At 33.6% G+C, this 20,824-nt stretch overlaps 1 protein-coding gene across 6 annotated transcripts in view; it reads left to right on the top strand.

Moving 5' to 3' along the window:
• The window catches only part of LOC114331514 (uncharacterized), a 741,127-nt gene that overhangs the window by 357,416 nt on the left and 362,887 nt on the right, over positions 1-20,824 (top strand). The window contains exon 1 of one of the 6 annotated variants that reach the window (XM_028281102.2): positions 231-397. The exons of the other annotated variants lie outside the window; for them this stretch is intronic. Coding sequence (XP_028136903.2) covers positions 328-397 — 70 coding nt within the window. The 5' untranslated portion in view covers positions 231-327. Of the gene's footprint in view, positions 1-230; positions 398-20,824 lie in introns of those variants that run through there. 6 annotated transcript variants of the gene reach the window in all.

Below are 20,824 nucleotides of genomic sequence, written 5' to 3'. Positions count from 1 at the left end.
AAACCATACTGAGATCTTATTAATTTCCCCTCGTATGTTTTTAATCATCGCAATAAAAATCGTAACTGTTAAGCCAAAAATAAACAAAAATCTAGTTTCTTAAAACCAAAAGTATGTCACTTGTCATTTAAAACTGCAAAAATTACCAGAGCGACGAATGATATCTTAATAATATGAAAAATATGTGATAAGTACTATCATCTACATAGTATGTCATTGTGTTTCGCGATTGTATTGAAACTATCAGTAGTCTACTACATACATTTTTTTAGTTCAGTAGGTGTGGGCTTATTGTTGAATCGTGTGATTGAACATTCGCGAAATAATATGAATATGTTTGGAAGAAGCAGGTCTTATGAAGTTCCTTCAACTGCAGAAGATATCTACGATGAGTATGGTTAGTTGAATTATTTTTTTATGTATTTTGTATATAAAGGAATTTGTTTTCGGTATCTGTTTTGGTTTGGGTAAATCGTAATGTATGATCCTTTAATCGTTTTTGCTTTACTTTACTTTACTTAATCAGTAGACTTAGTGATACCTTTCTGTGTTGGGCCATTCATAATAAAATTCATTACAGTATTTATTCATTTCATTTATTTCATTCATTAAAACTTAATCGGTCCTCTTCTAAGGTGCCGTGAGTTGCGTCTATATAGCTCTTAATGAATTTTCTCCATTTTTTCCTCTTGGTTGCTATTTGTGTTGCCAAGTTTTACTCTTACTTTGTAGTATCTGCGAGACGCCACTACTCCATTATTTAATGGGTTGTCCTCTTCTGTTCTTCCCTATTGATTTTGCTTCCCACACTCTATTTACTTGTCTGTTATTGTCCATCCAGGTTATATGTCCGAACCATGTCAATTTTTTCTTCTTAATTGAGTCGAGCATTGGTTTGATTTTAACTGAGGTATTTCATCTTTGCTGCCTGAATTCTGCTAGGTATGTTAACGTAGGTCTATATATTGTTTTGTATATTGTCATCTGGGTCTTCGTTGATATTTCCTTATTATTAAGGTATCCTGTATTTAGTGCTTGGAATAGTTCACCTGTGTTTTTCATTCTGTTGTTAAGATCGTCCTCCATGCTTCCTTTGTTGTTGATTACTGTTGCAAGTATTTGTATGAGTTTGGCTGTATTATTTTTTGTTGATTTACCATCACTTCTATTTGATCTTAAGTCCCTTGTTTCCTTGTTATTTTCATTATCTGAGTCTTCTCTTTGTCTACATTTAAGTTGTATTTACTTGCTTCTCTGTTCCATTTCTTCAAGTTGTATTTCAGTTTTTCTGCTGTTTCCGAAATTAGTTGTTGGCTGCAAATATATACATTTCAGCGTTTATCATTTGCATTATTTTCCAACCGATACAATATCTTTTGAAGGTTTTCTTACATTCTTTCACTATCTCATCTATTACATTTATGAATAAAACTGGGCTGAGACAAGTATAATATACAAGTATATTTTAATAGTGAATTTTTGTGGACTAATTTGTGAAAAAAAGGTATCCTGCCAGTCTATTTGCTTTTTGTACTTGATCACTCACTTTTTTGTCCGGGATTCCATAGCTGGCCAGTGTAATTTCCATTTTACATCTGATTCGTTCTTTACTGATTACAACTGTTCTTGTTTTCTGAATTGAAATCGTCATGTTAAATTCTTTTGCTCTTATGTTAAATCTGTGAACTAGTCTTTGCAGACTATCTTCATATTGGGCTATGAATTTACGTCATCTGCGTAACAGAGTGTTTTTACTTGTTTGTTTCCCATCATATTATTCTCTTCCTTTATTGACACTTTTAATAATTTCATCCATGATTAAATTAAAGAGCATAGGGCTCAATGAGTCCCCCTATCGCCCTATCTTATTCCGCTGCCTACATACAGTGGGTGCTCATATTATTAGAGCCACCTCAGAAAATTTTACTTTTGTTTAATAATGGTATGTAAGTTTTTTCTTTATACGGTCCACGTTGCCTTTGGAACTTTAGAAATGGATGCTATGTTTCTATTGGAGTGATAAGTATTGAATATTGAAAGTTGTTATTTCTGCTATTTTCCTGGTGAGATGTCTTTGTCTAAATTTACAAAATATAGTATACGACTGTCAGAATATCACTAGAGACGAATGGAAACTCACAAAGTTTATTATAACTCTAAACACCAAGAATGCAAAATAATAGGAACACGAGTTGCAAGCTAGGCTGGGTAGCACTGACAAACAATGACATCTGAGTCATGCATTGCCGCACATGCGTGTTGCCACTATTGTCAGACTATTTATTGCACTTTCATAAAGTGTAACAATACAGCCAAATTGAAACAAATGCATTAATATATCATACAGCTCAATTATATACCCTTCCTCTAAAACATTGAATTTTACTAGCTGACTCTAATAATATGATCACCCACTTTATATAGGTTCTGTAAGTGCTGTAAGTTGTCGATCTATTCTGACGTCCATTTTGTTTTTTGGTATACAATGTTTTTTGTTTTCAATAGTTTTTATGACATTTAGGGGAACTTCTCTATGATACAAAAGATGTATTACACGTTTGATTCTTACCCTGTCAAATGTTTCCGTCAATCAGACACAAAAATGCTGATCTATTTATGGTATGGTACATCGGGACAAGGCCCACTTGTGAGCCCTTCAGACACTTAGGCCTCTTACGGCGGGTCCATTGTCATATCATATGGACTAGGTCCATAAGAACCTAGTCTTTGGCGTTTCTGAGGTTCAGGCTGCACCGGCCTTCCATGCCATCTATTATATTCTAGTGATTTATCAGTAATTTGATTTATGATAATTATTGCATCTGTACACGGTCTTTCAGTACAAAAACCCTGTTGTTCATCTGCTAAACTTACCCTCTGGTTCATTAGTTCTTATAAAATGTTAGTTGTAAGTTTTAGGGTAGTATTTAACAAGTATATCTCTGTAGTTTTCTGACTGTTCTGTAACCCCATTTTTTGAATAGTAGAATTAGTTCGCTCGTTGTCCATCCTTTCAGTATTTTATTGTGTTTTATAATTTTAATTATTATACAAACTGGAACATGAAGTAAAAACCACTTCTATGTAAAAGGTATATTTACTAAAAATTTTTTTAGAATCCCAATGGATTCAATAAAATGAGTTCATCAGAACGTTTTCAAACCTATCGGTCCATCATCATTTTCTATACTAATTAAATTTTAGTTTGTATCAACTGGGCAACCTATTATCCTACAATTATTTATTATCAATTTTACATATACACCAGTTTGTCACAAGAATTTTCTCAATTTCATAAAAATTGTTCCATAATAATTGCATTCTTGAATCATACTTTCTACTATCAGATTGACTATATCTTAACTCTAATCTATTTAAGTTTTTTAATTTTCACCTACATCCAAATAAAAAAATTTCCCTTCTACCTATACAACCATCAATACACATACTGTGGACATATAAATTTCTTGATATAATAATATCCCTTTTCAAAATTTAAAACTTCTTCTATATCACCACTTATTTAATTTTATTTCTGTCATTACTACTAATCAGCTCACTTTATCATATTGAAATTTTTTGATCAGGTTTATTTTATTTGATACAGTCAATTTGTAGTTACCTACAGTTAAAATAATTTTTATTTTGTAAAACACATTTTCTTTTAATTTTTAAAAAATAATAGATTTAATTAACAGACATTTTCAGATATTAAAAAAAAATCTTTACTATATCTTCGTCTTGGATCATGACTTTGTTTTTAAATTTCCTTGAAAATCGACTACCTTCTTCCTCAACTGTCAATGTCACATCAAGCATTTCCTTACATAGCTTTGACTTTGACACTTAGTAGTCATCGTTGACCGAAGATGGTTGATTGGGTCCTCGGGTAGAGTTTCACCATGTTCCCAGAGGTTTAATCCCTGAACATCGGCGTTTAGCCATTTTAAATTTATTTCAACATAATGTAGATTTATTTATAATCACAACCATTGTTTGGTTCTGGGGCTATTTTGCAAGTATTCAAGTAAGTAATCATAACCACATTTTTAACTTTCACAATTTCAACCATCTTTTCAATTTTAATAATGGGATTACTTATTTGATTTTAGATTCACTGATGATGGACCGATAGGTTTGAAAACGTTCTGATGAACTCATTTTATTGAATCCATTGGGATTCTAAAAAATTTTTAGTAAATATACTTTTTACATAGAAGTGGTTTTTACTTCATGTTCCAGTTTGTTTAACTATAAGGTATACAGCCAATCCAGGGAACTACCCCTTTTTAGTTTAATTATTATATTGTGTTAATTAATGCTGTTAATTGCTTCTGCAAAGTATGTAATTCGTTTAGTATTCCGTCTTTACCTACAGCTTTTCCGTTCTTCAATTTTTTTAAGTGTTTTTCTAACTTTCTGTGTATTTATACATTATGTATTGATGTGATCTTGATTATTGATATGAGATAATATTCTTATTTGTCATTTAATTTAATCAATGCATTAATAATAATTTAATTAATTAACCAGATCACATACAATATGTTTTCAATCTCAGGGCGAATTATAAAATTAATTACTTACTTACGTGGCTTCTCAGTATTTCTCAATGGTTCCTAATCGGGATAGGAAAGAAAAGAGTAAAATAATACACACATATGGGTTACAATTATAATCAAAATATTGTTTATTTTATTTAAATGGCAATCACTGCTTAATATTTGCTAGATCTTATTATTCTTAAACATAACATTTACAAATGGGAATCTTATTTCCTTTTGGTTTCCAATTGAAAGTTTTTATTAACATTTAACTATTAGGATTTATTAGCAACAATTCTATTTAAGTTTGATGAAGCTTTTCTGATATTATTGATTATGTTCTTCAATTTTAAATGTGGTATTTAATACGAAAAACCCATACATTCATGTCCAAACAAATGAGACTGACCTTTTTCTGGTGAACTGAGAATGTCTTCACACAAGACCCGTTTCCTGCTATCCTTGGCTGCGATCAACACCTCGTCCTGGCTTCCAGTAATGTTCTCCTTTGAAAACTAGCTCGTATAGCTCCCGTTCCTGCTTCTGTCGTGATGCCGTGTTTCTACCTTTTTCGAAACTTCAAACAGCTACCGGGACACTCTTGGCTCAAGGAGGTTCTTTTACTCTCAACCTGGCCTACCTCTCGTTCCACGATAGATACTCCACACTCACGGAACTACACCGGCTTTCTCACTCTCCGTACACTACCGTCTACTACTGGACTTCACTTCTCGACAGCTCAAAACATTCTGATCTCTATTTCCAGTCATTCACCTACTTTCTAAATATCCCTTCCAGATTCACAAATCAACCTTCCACCACCAACTCTCATTCGCAGTATTCCTCAAAACCAATTTTTAATCTTTCTAAATATGCTTAATGGATTTCAAAAAAAAATAGTTAATTCCCATTCTAAAATTACTTTCTACTATTTACAAAATTTAATGACCTAACAACGATAATGGTACGCGCCATTCACTTTGTTTATTCTCGGCGCATTGTCCCGCGTTTCGTAAGCTTCTTCTAATCACTTCTTAAAATTAAACATAACAATTTGTTGTATACAGGTTGTTCTAAATTTATATGCCCGTGGTTGAGAAAATTGAAAATATTTTGTATTAAATTGAATTTTGTTTATAATTATCAAAATTTAATTTTCATATCAAATAGAAATATAACAGTATTAAGGTATAGGTTTTTCTTGTTCTTTATTGATGACGATCTTTCCTTTGTACTCTGTGCTAGTTGTCCCAGGCATGTTTGCATATGTGCGATTTATCAAAGTCCCTGTTGTTGATATAGGTTTTATCCTCTTTTATCCTGACACTTAATGAATTTGAGGCTTATCCCATATATAAATTGTTGCATTCGCAACCTCGCAGGGTATTTTATAGATGCGGTTCTTTGTGTGTTGTTAGGATTGGCTTTAGACGGCGTAGATCTGAGTTTGTTGGTTGTTTTAAATGTTGTTGTAATGTTGTTGTTGATTTTATCCATATCATATCAAATATGAAAATCCTTGATAGTCCAAGTAATAAAATAAGACAAAACCTCGCAATTTTTACAGAATGGATCGATTTGCTTGAAAATTTGAGTATAAGTAGTGGATAGTCCAAGGATCAAAATTTATATTATGCCGAAAGGCGCTTTTACCATGGGGGTGGTTGCCACCCCATCTCGGGAGTGGAAATTTTTGATTATATTTTGACCGCAAAAGTTGGTAAAAACATTCATTCTAAGCAAAAAACGTTCGACACATTTTTTTGATCAAATTAATGGTTTTCGATTTATTATCTATTGAAAGTGTTAGTTATCGAAAAAATCAATGTTTTTAATCAGTTTTCTGCTAATAACTCAAAAAGTTTTCGTTTTATCAAAACAACTTTGCTTAGCAAAAATGTACCTTTTGAAAAAATAAACAAAACCGTTTTTTTTTAATTTTATTTAAGACCAATAGTAATCGAGCTATACTTATATGTTAGCTCTTCTTCGTCAAATGCTAAATATTGTAGTGTCAAAGTCAAAGGACGGGAAAACTATGCATTTTTCGAGGATAACTTGATCAAAATAATTTAAAGTATTTAAAAATATCTATCCCATACCCTTTTTTTCAGCGAAAAAGTGATCGGAAACAACCGCCTAATCACCATTCTAAATGAAATTAGTCATTGACCTTATTTGGTCTTCTTTATTTACGTAGATACATAATCGATGATCCTCTTATACCGTAAGGTGTCGAGGTGTCTTCTTTACTCGTTATTCTCTGCGAACTTCTTACGCCACTTTATTCGGTCCCTAGCTAATTTTTTGGCTTCCTGCCACGATTTTCCTCTATTCTGCAATATTTCCATCACACTGGAATTCCACGTTTTCCTTGGTCGGCCTCTCCTGTTTTTCCTATAGGCCTCGCTTCCCATGTCATTTTAACCTGTCTGCCGTCGTTCATTCTAACTAAGTGCCCAGTCCATTTTAATTTCTTTTCATGAATTTTTTCCTTTAATGATTTTACTTTTAAGTCTCTTCTAATATCTTCGCTACGTCTTTTATCGGTTCTCCTAGCTCCCACGACTTTTCTTAAATATGTACCTCATTTCTGCGGCTTGCAATCTCTTGTCATGTTTGTTGTTCAATACCCAATTCTCTGCTCCATATGTAGTGATAGGTACGTAAATTTTTTTAAATATTGTCATTTTGGTTTTTCTTGTTATTTCTTTTTTATTTCTTTATTTATGTATGATTAATAGGTTCTAGAAGTTTGACCGGCTTAGAATGATTAGTTTTTAAAAAATGGAGTTAAAAGCGAATAACGAATTTTTGTAGTTTGGTAAAATGCCCTTTTCTACAGAATAGAAAGATTAGCATCAGAGATATGAGAAAATGTTTCAATATGAAATTGCAGCTCATTTACTCCCCAAGAACATTTTGCAAAAAATTTTTCTACGGCAAAAATTTAGTGAACTATTGATAATTAAAACTTGTAATAACATGCAAATACCACCTTTACTAACAATTTCAGTCACCTCATTTTGAGACTGAGGATTTTAAAAGGATTTAATATTAATAGCCTTATAGATCCTGTAAAAACCTACAAAATTCTTTTGTATCAAACTTTCTAAGTTAAAAAATAAAAAAGTTACGGTTAAAAAATCAATAATAATATATTTGAAAAAAAAAGGAGAAATCCAGTTGGAAGCATAATAATGTAAGTTGGCAATGTTTTTAGTCATTGGCCTTATTCATTCTTTTTTATTTATGTATTATTAATAGATTCTAGAAGTATGACTGGCTTAGAATAATTAAGTTTGAAAAAAATGCGAATAGAGTTAAAAGCGAATAACGAATTTTTGTAATTTGGTAAAGAATACCATTTTCTTCAGAATAGAAAGATTAGCATCGGAAATACGAAAAAATGGTTAAATATAAAATTGTAGTTTATTTAATTTCCAAGAACAAAAATTGAGTGAATCTTAAATGAGTATATCGAAAAACATTGATTTTTTCGATATAAAACTAACACTTTCGATAGCGAATAAATCGAAAACTATTAATTTTAGCAAAAAATGTATAGAACATTTTTTGCTTAGAATGAATGTTTTTATCAACTTTTGCGGTCAAAATATAATAAAAATTTTCTACCCCCGAGATGGGGTGGCAACCACCCCCATGGTAAAAGCGCCTTTCGGCATCATATAGATGTTGATCCTTGGACTATCCACTACTTATTTTCAAATATTCAGGACTATGAGCAATTATGCAGTTTTTGATTTCAGAACTTTTAGAATTTAAGTTTAGACTTTTTTTGTATATTTGTAAATCTAAACAATACGCTTTGTAATTATTTTTTCCATTTCTTATCAAATATAATAATACTTAAGTAAGTATCCAGTATTGCATCATTGAACAATATATTAATAGTAGATAAAAATACACAATATATATGACATATGTGAGAAAATTTCAAAACGATCACATGTGATGTTATCTCGTAGTAGAGATTAATTATTTTTTTAATTTTAAAGTGACAATAGTACTTGTAGCGTTAATCTATGCACTTATGCATCCAGTTTGGTCCAGTTAATTTGACCAGCTAAGTTGTTACAATTTATTATTTTTATTGGGAATTAATTAAATATGTATTTTGACAACTATTTCCGGAGTGGAAATTGAAACGTCAAATAAACTTCTTTTCACTTAAATTGTAGTTAATTCTCAGTATTACAGCGTTTTATATCAACAAAATATCATTATTATTATCATTTTTGAAGTTATACGTCTTTAGGCGCGATTGAGATTGAGGGTGAATTTATATTGATCTGCGCGCATGCGCACACCGACAGTATGGTATTAGTCGTTATACGGGCTCTGATTGGGTGTTGAAATGATCTGTCAATAATAAATAATTGTTCAATATGAAGGTAAACAAATGTATAATAATAGTTTTATTGTTGTGAGGACAGAAACAAAAAAGTTTATAATTGTAGTGACATTTAAATAGTTTTTAAAAGCAACAGGTACGTAATAATTGTAAATGTATCATAGGTACCTACCTATTTGAACCTACCAAAATACATAGATGTAATACTTTTATTTACATAATTTGATTACCATAAAAATTTCTATCAATGTTCACCTAATATATTGTTTTCTTACTCTATGTTTTGTTGTATTTTTTCAATTCTAAATCATTTCAATTCAAAATCAAAATAATTTAATTTAATTCAAAAATGTCAAAAGCTTAATCCGTTTAGTTAGTCGATCTTCGCACATAATGACACATTGCCTCCGTGGCGAAGCGTTGTAAGGCGAATGAACCCCAATATACTAACCGCGCTGATAGCTGGTTCGAATCCCAATAAAAACTTTTATATTTTTATTTTTTTTATACATTTTATGATTGTAAGTATATTTATTATATAATTTTATTTTCAGAAAATACGTATTTAGTTAAAAAAAATTCCGACAATTAATGTTCAGAAATCATTTGTGGCATTTTTAATGTGTTTGTGTGTGTTTTATTCTTTTATTATTTTAATTTTTAGCACTGTTTTAATAAAAATGTTTGAGAAGTAGTAAGTATAAATTAGTTTAATATTTAAATAAAATATAAATAAAAAGTATATTAATTTCGTTTAAATCATATAATAGAAGTATAACTTCTTACGTGCGTACAAAGTACACACACATTCTTTTTTTTTTAGTTAACCTTCCAATTTATTTACAATCTGTAAAACAAGTTACAATGAGTAAATGTTGTGACCACTAGTGTATGTGACTTGGAGAAAATGATTCATTAATCATTTTCTTTACAAATATTTTACATAAATATAAAATTGTTTGTCTCTGGGGATTACGGCAGATATAACTAAAATCGCGATGGTAAATCACTAGGTGTATTTCGTCTAAGTCTTCGTCTGACTGGTTGTCTCATCAGGTTTCTTGCTATTACATTTGGATGTTGTGTCAGTCTATCTTCGTATTTCTGTGCGAAGTTGGTAATTTCTTCTTTTACTGTTGCAAGTTCTAGATCGTGTCTAATAATATTATTTGCAACATACCATGGGGCATTTGTGATTATTCGAAGAACCTTCGACTGGAACCTCTCCAGGATTTCGATATTGGAGTTTGATGCAGTACCCCAAAGTTGGATCCCGTAACTCCATATTGGCTTCAAAATTGCTTTGTAGACAAGTACTTTATTTTTCATCGAATGTGATGATTTGTGACCAATCAGCCAGTAAAGATTGTGTAATTTGAGACCAAGTTGTTTAAGCTTCATAAAAATGTGTGTTCTTCAGTTTAATCTTTGGTCTAGGTGCATTCCAAGGTATTTGACTGTTGCTTGCTGTTTTAGTTTGTGGTTGTTGATATATACAGGCGGGCAGTGACTACGGTTTTGTGAAGGTAATACATATGAACCGACTTTGTTTCATTTGTTTGAAAACGCCACCGTTTTAGCTAAGTTTGCTTTTTGTTGAGGCTGGTTTGCAGAAGTTGAGAACCTATCCGTGGGTCCTGATGTACTGACATCACTGCTCTGTGTCATCTGCGTATGTAGCTGTCGTGGTTTGAAAGTTTGTTGGTAAGTCCGCTGTGTACAATAGGTATAACACTGGCCCCAGAACACTGCCCTGTGGAACTCCGGATTCAACTGGAAGTAGAGACGTGCGCTCATCTCTATGTTGTACAAAAAAGTAACGGTTATGGAGGTAGGATTTTAAAATTAGGAAGTGAGTGAGAGAAAGCATTTTTTTAATTCGTATAGAAGGCCTGTGTGCCAGACTTTATCGAATGCTTGCGAGATGTCTAGAAAGGCGGCAGTGCAGTACATTTTGTCTTCCAATGGTCGATTAACAGTTCTGCATATCCGATAAACCTGTTCTATGGTTGCGTAGTGGGATCTGAATCCAAACTGGTGTTCAGGGATTAGTTCTCGATCTGATAGGAGTGGTTGAATTCTTGACAGTATCAGTTTTTCTAGGATCTTTGACACTATCGGCAGTAAGCTTATGGGTCGATATGATTTGGCATCTTCCAGAGGCTTACCTGGTTTGGGAATTAGTATAATTTTTGCGACTTTTCAGAGGAGAGGGAAATATGAGGTTTTTAATACTGCACTGAATAATTGAGTAAGGTACACAATTCCTTTCCTGGGTAATAGTTTAATAATTTTACTGGTTATAAGATCGAAGCCTGGGGACTTTTTCGATTTAAGATTTTGTATTATTTTGATCACTTCATTTACCTTAAACTTTTCATTATTATTATCATCATCATCATCCAGCCCTCTGTGTCCAAGGTTGAACAGATGCACAAGGATTTCCGGAATAAACAGATGCACAAGGAATAAACTTCTTGTAACTAAAATTGTAGTTAATTCTCAGTGTTATAGCTTTTGTAACATATCAACAAAATATCATCATCCAGCCTTCTGCGCCCGAAGTTGAACATAGGCCTCCCATAATTTCTTCCAGTTTGTCTGTTTTAAGCGTACTGCGGCCAATTCCCAGCGACCCTTCTGATGTTTGTCCATACGATCTTCTTCTTCTTAAAGTTCCCTCTCCTATCGGAGGTTGGATATCATAATGGTCACTTTGTTGGCTGCTGCTCTGAATATTTGTAATGAACTACAATTAAACCATTCTCTAAGGTTCCGCAGCCAGGAGATGCGTCTTCTTCCTATGCTTCTTCTTCCTTGGATGCTTCCTTGCACAATAATTCTCAGCAACTCGTATTTTTCTCCTCTGGTAATGTGACCCAAATATTCCAGTTTTCTAGTTTTTATACTTTTCACAATTTCTAACTCCTTATTTAAACGTCGTAGCACTTCAACATTGGTAATCCTTTGAACTCACTGAATTTTCAATATTCTTCTGTAACACCACATTTCGAACGCTTCTATTCTTCTTATGTGTTGTCTCTTCAATGTCAAAGCTTCCATTCCGTATAGCAATATAGAAAATATGTAGCATTTTAGAGCCCTCAATCTGAGAGGCAACTGAAGGTCTTTGTTTGTAAGCAGTGTCTTCATTTTTATAAATGCTTGCCTTGCAGTTTCAATTCGGATTTTAATTTCTCTGCTTTGGTCATTTTTGTCATCAACCCAGGTTCCCAGATATCTTTATGTCTTAACTTTTTTCTATTTGGGTTTGCTCTATCATTAACCTTTCATTTCCATTTTCTGTTTTTGAGACAGTCATAAATTTAGTTTTTTTCTTGTTAATTTTTAGTCCGTATCGAATGCAATAATCGTTAATTATATTTAACAATTCTTGTAGCGATTCCAGGGTGTCTGCCATTATAACGGTTGCCATCAGCGAATCTTATGTTATTTACTATTCTTCCGTTTATAGAGATTCCATCACTTAACTCCGCTATCGCTTCCGGAAATATGGCTTCATTGTACAGGTTAAACAGTAGCGGCGACAGAACACAACCCTGTCTTACTCCTCTCTTTATATCAATATTCTCGGATTCTTGTTCTTCTATTCTGTAACTTTTAACAATCGAATAGAAATGACAAAGTCGAATCGTAATTACCCAAAATCGGAATGTTTGATATCTATCGCGTCATTTTTGTGTTTGGATTGGTATTCTGTAACTCATATCGTAATCGACATCTCTGACTTCTATTTCACGCGGTTCTGAGGAGGTGGCAACCGCGCATTAACCAGCGAAATTAGTTGAAATATGACACCGTTGCCATATCCTCAATGTTTTCATACTTTCTTCCTACTATCCTCAAAGTTTTGAAAAGTAAATAAAATAGTGTAAATACTGGATGCAAAAAGCTCAAAAGAGGATAAATGGTTTTAAATTAGAGTTAATTAAAATTGATATAAAAAAAAAGATAAACTGATAAATAAAAAAGATAAGTGAAGATAAGAAGTATAAATGCTTTTAAATCAAAGATATTTAAATTTATGTTATTAATTCATTATTATTAATAAATTACTTAAAATTGTTATTAATAATAATATGCAATCTTTAAGATTCGATTCCAGTTTAAATAACTGCTAAAAACTTTTCCCAAAAATGGCATCTTTTCTATAATTTGTTCAGTCTATGAGCGTTGACTCGTTGACTGATAAATATACAATTATACTGGTATAATATACAAATATATATATTTATCAATCAACGCATAAGAAGTCTATTTTATATTGTATGCCAATCTCGTACATTATATGCATTATACCATTGATTGAAATTGTACTTACAAGAAATAAAAACAAAAAAAGTATGGCAACACTGCGAGCGGCAAACATTCAGATGTCACATAGCAAATATATAAGGTTAGGTCCAATTCATACTCCTACAACATGTCTAAATTAAATAATATATAATTATCTAAACAAATAAAACCACAGACTAAAAATTAAGCAGCTAAAAAAGGTACAGATACTACAAATAATTATAAATAAGTAGTAATCAATTATTTTTATATATAAACGTCAAAACAAAACAAAATACGCTTGCGTCAACCACAATTCCGATAATCGAAATCTCATCTCGACAGGGTAAATGCTGTCGAAGTGATTTCTATTCACTATTACGATTGTAGAGATTCCGAAGTAGTTATGGAATACGGATTTGGACTATTTCTATTCGACTTGGCCACTTCTATTCGATTTTACTGACTTCTATCATCGAAATGAGTTACATAATAGGCATGTATATATCTGTTTTTCAATAATTCTATTAGGTTTTCATGCCGGACCCTGTCGAACGCTTTTTCGAAGTCGATGAAACAGGAATAAATATCCAGGTGCATAATATCTAAGCATCTTTGAGAGATGACATTAAACGCAAACAATGCCTCTCTTGTTCCAAGTCCTTTGCGGAACCCAAATTGGGTATCATCCATATCATATTCTAGCTTTCTGTATAATCTTCCATGAATCACCTTTAGAAATATTTTGAGGGTATGGCTTATTAGTGATATTTACCTTAAGAAAGCATTTGATGTCAAATTAAAGGACATTATTTATCCACTTATTGTACGCAAGAGAGGTACCTCTAGGAATAATTAAAATGATCGAAAATATCTACCCGAACAACACAATGAAAGAAATAAGTAGAAGAACTAGTTCTTCTGTTGTTCAACGTGATTATGGATAAAATAATAAAAAAAAAGTAAAAACTAAAAAAGGATACAAATTGAGTGAAAAACAACTTACAATAATCTGCTATACAGACAATGCAATACTAATCTCTCAAAGTGAAGATGATTTACAATGTATTCTGCACCAAATTAATATAACTGCCAGAAAATGTAACACGTTATAGACGTTAATTTCCCTACAAAAGACAAAATGCACGGTTATAACAGCAAATCTACTAATATGTAAATTGGAGCTTGTGATGGGTAGTTCTTCTAAGACGACAGACTCAGTAAAACACAGGTTAAAACAAAATAAATATATTCGATGTAATTATTTACAGATCAAAAGGAAATAGAAATAAAATATAATTATATTTGTCTCCGGTCGCAGCGAAGTCTTCCCCCGGATAGACGTCTGTAAAAGAAGAGCAAAATTAACAATAATATGAAATATTCTTACACCTCAGTGCAGTGTAAGTTTGCAAAACAATCACGCGATTAAAATATATGAATTTATCGGGAGCTCGCTCACTTCGCTTCTTCTTCTTCTTCTTCTTCTTCTTAAAGTGCCGAGACCGCTTGTCGATCGTTGGCTCTCATGTTGCCCAGCATATTAACAATCATGTCTTATTTACAGCCGCACGAAATAGTTCAGTGCTAGTTTTCCCAAGTTGTACGGCGGCCCACACTTCCTTTCTTATTATTTTACCTTGCATGACAAGGTGAAGTATGTCATATTTTTCTGAGTGACGCATTATATGACCAAAGTATTCCAATTTGCGCCTTTTAACCGTGTTCACTACTTCGCAACTTTTATTCAAAGGTGGCAAAACCCTTTCGTTTGTGACTCTTTCTACCCAATTGATCTTCAGAATACGGCGGTAGACTCACTTCGCTTGCCGCCGTTTAATTATGAGCCGCAAATTACCTCACCTTGCTGCTCAAGTTGGACTGCCTTGCGAGATCACGTCACCACGGTGCCTCGGTACTCAGGTCGGACTGCCTAGCTCACCTCGCTTGGTTGGTAGTGGAGCCCAGTGCTATCGCTTCAAGACTGGAGAATCTCTTTCTTCTCATTGTTTGATTTGCGTGTATAGAATAAATTGCTATGTAGAAATGCTATCAATGAGTGTCCCCGTTTAGGATTTAGTCCTCTTCAGGGTTTGTACTGAATGTAAAAAGTGGCCGCAAAAGCAAACAGTCCGAAAAACACACTGGGGCATGTATCGTGTTCGGTGTTTCTGGTGTTGGAGAATCTCTGCTTGTGGCCTCCTTAAATATCCCTCTGCCTGTGTTGTTTCGGAGAAGTGGAAAGGAGTGGGGCGTCTGCGCGGACTGTGAAACTCGCACGGTTCTAGTGTCGATGCGTGTTCGAGACGTATCATTACAAGCTGAAGGGTCAAATAATAGAACAAGTTAATAGAGCCGCAGGTTGCCGGAATTAAACAATATGGAAAAATAAAAATATCGGAAAAGAAATGAAAGGCAGAATTTACAAAACAGTCATCAGACCAATCATCATCATTCTCTTTGCCTTATCCCTATGCGGGGTCGGCTTCCCTAATTGCATTTCTTCACACAATTCTATCTTGGGTCATATCAATGTTAATCCCCTTTACCAACATGTTCTGCCTTATCGTCTCCCCCCAGGTCTTCTTTGGTCTTCCTCTCCTACTCCTTCCAGGAATCTGCACTTCAGCTATTCTTCGTATTGGGTGATTAACGTCCCGACGTTGAACATGACCAAACCATCTTAACCTATGCTCTCTCATTTTGGCATCAATTGGTGCCACACCTAGACTTCCCCTAATATACTCATTTCTAATTTTATCCTTCTTTGTCACTCCACTCATCCATCTAAGCATTCTCATTTCCGCCACGTGCATTCGTTGTTCCTCTTTCTTTTTCACTGCCCAACATTCAGTTCCGTGCATCATAGCCGGTCTTATGGCTGTTTTATAGAATTTTCCCTTCAGCTTCATTGGAATTTTTCTGTCACACAACACACCACTCGCTTCTTTCCACTTCATCCATCCAGCCCTAATTCTACTGCATGCATCTCCATCTATTTCTCCATTACTCTGTAATACCGATCCTAGGTACTTAAAACTATTGCTTTTCACAATCATTTCACCATCCAAAGATACCATTTTATTCGTAGTAACTCCATCTTTAAATGAACATTCCAAATACTCTGTTTTTGTCCTACTAAGTTGTAAACCTTTTTTCTCCAGAGCTTGTCTCCACTGTTCCAGTTTTTGTTCTAAGTCTCTTTCACAATTTCCTATTAACACTACATCACCAGCATATATTAGGCACCATGGAATACTACCCTGTAGTTTCGCTGTTATCTGGTCCAAAACTAATGAGAATAAATAAGGACTAAGCATCGAGCCTTGGTGCAATCCTACTTTCACCTGAAATTTATCAGTATCTCCCACACCTGTCCTAACACGAGTCGTTACTCCCTCATACATTGATAACCTAACACTGATAACCTACTAAAGGTTGTAGCACCTACTCCAATTAAATCATGGGTATTTATATCAGGTTTTATTCCTGAAACTGAAGCAACTGATGTTTTCAACTTTCTCAAAAAATATGAGCTTGACCAGGACTGTGTGTGTGAGAAGATGGTTACCAAAAAGAACCACCTATATAGCTCTTTTAAGGTAGGAGTTCCTGAGATAAACAATGATGCCATAATGTCATCTGATTTATGGCCACTGGGAACTAACATAAACCATTTTCTCCATGTTCAACGCCCTCGATCCTCAGTGAATCCGTTGAAGAAAACCGTGGTGCAGTAAATGTTCCTGTACATAATAATAATAATAAAGGTATTTTAGGAAATTTTAAGAAAGCACAAAAAACTATTTTACACTGTAATATACAATGTTTGCGTACCTCCTTCTTAGATCTGGAGGTCCTCCTCAATGAAGTATCAGCAGATTGCTTATGTATAAATGAACACTGGCTAGTATCTGAGGAACTATTTTCAATTAAAATTAAGAACTACAGAATGATTTCTGGCTTTGCAAGGACTGTGGGCTCTCATGGGGGTGTAAGTATATATATTAAAGAAACCTTTGATTCTGTTTCATTAAATCTTGAAAGTTTGTCTGTTGAAAAACATTGTGAAATAACAGGTGTACATTTGGTAAAATTTGATATTCAACTTGTCACTGTGTATCGTACCCCAGATGGTGATTTAAATCAATTCTTCAATACAATGTCAAAAGTTTTCAAAAAGTTAAATACAAATAAACCTCTTATTATAACAGGGGATTTCAATGTGCACTTCAATGAAAGGGATATTGCAGCCCTGGATCTGTGCAATTTCTTTAGATCCTATAACCTCAAAAAATCAATAAAATTTAACACCCGTTATAATAGATGTCTTGATAACATATTTACAAATATTAATAGTACCATGTTGCAATCCGAAGCTGTTGATCTTTCACACACTTCAGACCACAAAGGCATATTGTTTAAATGTGAAGTGTCCCAAACTACTTCTAAATCTAGAATAAGCTACAGGCCCATTACAGAGATGGGACTGGCCTCTTTAAATAACAATCTTGGCTTACAAAATTTTGAATTTATTGATAATGAATGTATTGATGTGGACTCAAGGTTTAAAATGTTTATCGATATTTTAACGCAGGCAATAAATCTGTCTTTTCCTGAAAAATCTAGGCTTGTTGAGCAAGGTAAACAATGTAAAAAAAATTCTTGGTTTAATGATGATTTGAAACTTATGAGGGAGAAACTACAATTTTTGACATCTTTAAATAAAAGTGACCCCGTTTTAGTGACAAAGAAAACACTCTCAGAATATAGGAAAAAATACAGACATGCTATACATAAGGCAAAGATTAAATCTAATGATGATTTTATATTAAACTCTAACAACCGTCAACAGGCTATGTGGTCCCTAATAAACTCAAGATGTAAGAATTTACCAATAAAAAATTCATCACTGAATGCAAATAGTTTTAATGATTTCTTCTGTGGTATTGCTGAAAATGTAATAAATACACTTAATCATACTGACCAATCATTCAATACATACCACATGCTCCTTCATTCGCCTCTAATCATTGCTCCTTCAGATTTGAGCCAACAAATTTGGAGGAAGTTGTAAAAGCAATTGAAGAATTAAAAAATAGCCAGAGCAAGGACCCGGATGGAATGAACAAAAAAATAATCAAGGCAATTAAACACAACATTAGCTTACCTTTAACTAAACTAATAAACTACTCAATTTCATCCTGCATTTTTCCTTCAGTGTTTAAAACTGCGAAAGTCATACCTCTCTTTAAACGTAAAGGTTCGGCTGATGATCATAATAACTTTCGTCCAATTTCTCTTTTGCCAATTCTTTCCAAAGTGTTTGAGAGAATCCTAAAGAAGCAGATCAATGACTATTTTGAATCTAATCGGCTTTTTGCAGTGCAGCAATTTGGATTTAGAAAAAACAAAACAACAACACTTGCTATCGATCATTTTACAGGCAGTATTTTGGAAGGATTTGAAAACTTTCTTGATACCCTTGCCTCGTTCCTTGATCTTACTAAAGCTTTTGATTGTGTCACTCATAGTATTCTTCTTAAAAAATTACATGCCTATAATTTTCATCCTATGTCTATTCAATTGATTGAGTCTTATCTATCAGATAGATTTCAATATGTGTTTTTTAACCAACTTAAATCTGATAAAAAACCTTTGATGTATGGAGTGCCTCAAGGGTCAGTTCTAGGTCCAATATTATTTCTCATTTATATAAATGACTTGGGATTTTCACAAGAGGGCCCGGTAAGCACAGTCCTATTTGCTGATGATACTACATGCTATCAAAGTTACCACCCTTCCCAAATCAGTGATATTGATCTTGAGACCACAGAGAGCAATTTGTTCCAATGGTTTTTGGCAAATCGTCTCTCTCTCAATAACTCAAAATCACAAACAGTGAACTTTACCCTAAGACATAACACCATTACACATCCCATTTTAACAGATTGTTCACAGGAAGCTAAATTTCTTGGTGTTTATCTTGATCAGGGACTCACTTGGGAACGGCACATACTGAAACTTTCCCAAAAGCTCTCAAGCCAACTCTTTTTATTTAGAAACCTATCTAAGGTTACCTCCCTTCAAACCCTTCTTACATCATATCACAGCAACTTTCACTCACGACTAACTTACGCAATCCTTTCCTGGGGACACTCTTGCCATATAGATAAGGTGTTTGGTCAGCAGAGAAAGTGTATTCGCATAATCACAGGTCAGGGTTATCGGGACGATTGTAGGCAGTCTTTCAGAAACCTGAGGATTCTCACACTACCTTCTGTGTACATTATGCAGTGCCTGTTGTATGTTCATCAAAATGTAGATCTGTATAAAACACAACAGCATACTTATCAGACTAGAAATCATGATGCCCTTGTACCAGACTTCAGTCGACTTGAGAGGACCAGAAATGGAACCAGATACCTAGCATTGAAATTTTATAACTGTATACCAATATCTATTAAAAGTCTTGATTTTAACCAATTTAAGAGACAAATTAAAAATTATCTTCTGATGGGTGCTTTCTACTCATTTGAGGAGTACTTCAGATCTAAATTTTGTTTTGTCCTGTAATTTAATTAGTGTTTAGTTTTTAAATTTTAGTAATAGGTTTTTTTTTACTGAAGTACTGTCAACTTTTAATGTAATTTTAGACAATTTTAATTATTGCTGACCTGTACAAGTACATTTGTACATTATTACCAATACATACCCTACTCTACTCTACATACATATCTCTCGCAATCTTTACATATTTGCCAGGGGCTCCTTTCTTATTGAGAACCCACCACAGAATCTCTCGAGGAACTCTATCATATGCTTTCTCAAGATCAATGAATACCATATGAGCGTTGGTCTCTTTATTCCTGTATTTTTCCATCAGTTGCCTTACAATGAAAATTGCATCTGTTGTTGATCTGCCCTGCATAAAGCCAAATTGATTATCGGATATTTCGGTTTCTTCACGTATCCGTCTATCAATTACTCTCTCCCATATTTTCATGGTGTGGCTAAGTAGTTTTATAGCCCTGTAGTTTGTGCATTGTTGTATGTCTCCCTTGTTTTTGTAGACAGGTACTAATATACTGCTTCTCCATTCGTCTGGCATTTGTCCAACTTCCAAGCCATCAGACCAATAATGACATAATATACGACATAAACAGGACCTTGTACAGAGAGGACAAAAAGGATGCTAGAAACAGCAGAGATGAAAACCAGATGAAAAAGATGGAACAGAGCTAGAAGTATACAATGTTTACGACGGAGATGCAAGATGGAGAACATTAATAATAACTGGTTAAGGAACAGAAGAGTAGAATGGAATGACCACATAAGCCGAATGACAACAAATAGAGTAGTAAGGACGGAGAGAAAGAGTTACCCAATAGGAAGACGATCAATGTGAAGACCACGACAACGATGGAACCACAACTTACTGGATGCACATTAAAAAACAGTCCGAGTTATGTCTTCACAAAAAGACGAAGGAGAAGAAGAAGACCCTAATTTTATGCTCATCATCATCATCATTCGGCTCTACAACTCTATGTGAGTCTTGGCCGCGTTTACTATTTCCCTCCATTGTTCTCGGTCCTGAGCAGCTATT

This window comes from Diabrotica virgifera, chromosome 9, assembly GCF_917563875.1.
Source record: "Diabrotica virgifera virgifera chromosome 9, PGI_DIABVI_V3a".
In the NCBI taxonomy this organism is placed as follows: domain Eukaryota; kingdom Metazoa; phylum Arthropoda; class Insecta; order Coleoptera; family Chrysomelidae; genus Diabrotica; species Diabrotica virgifera.
Note: the sequence above shows the minus strand (reverse complement) of the source record. Positions and strands in the feature narration are given on the sequence as shown.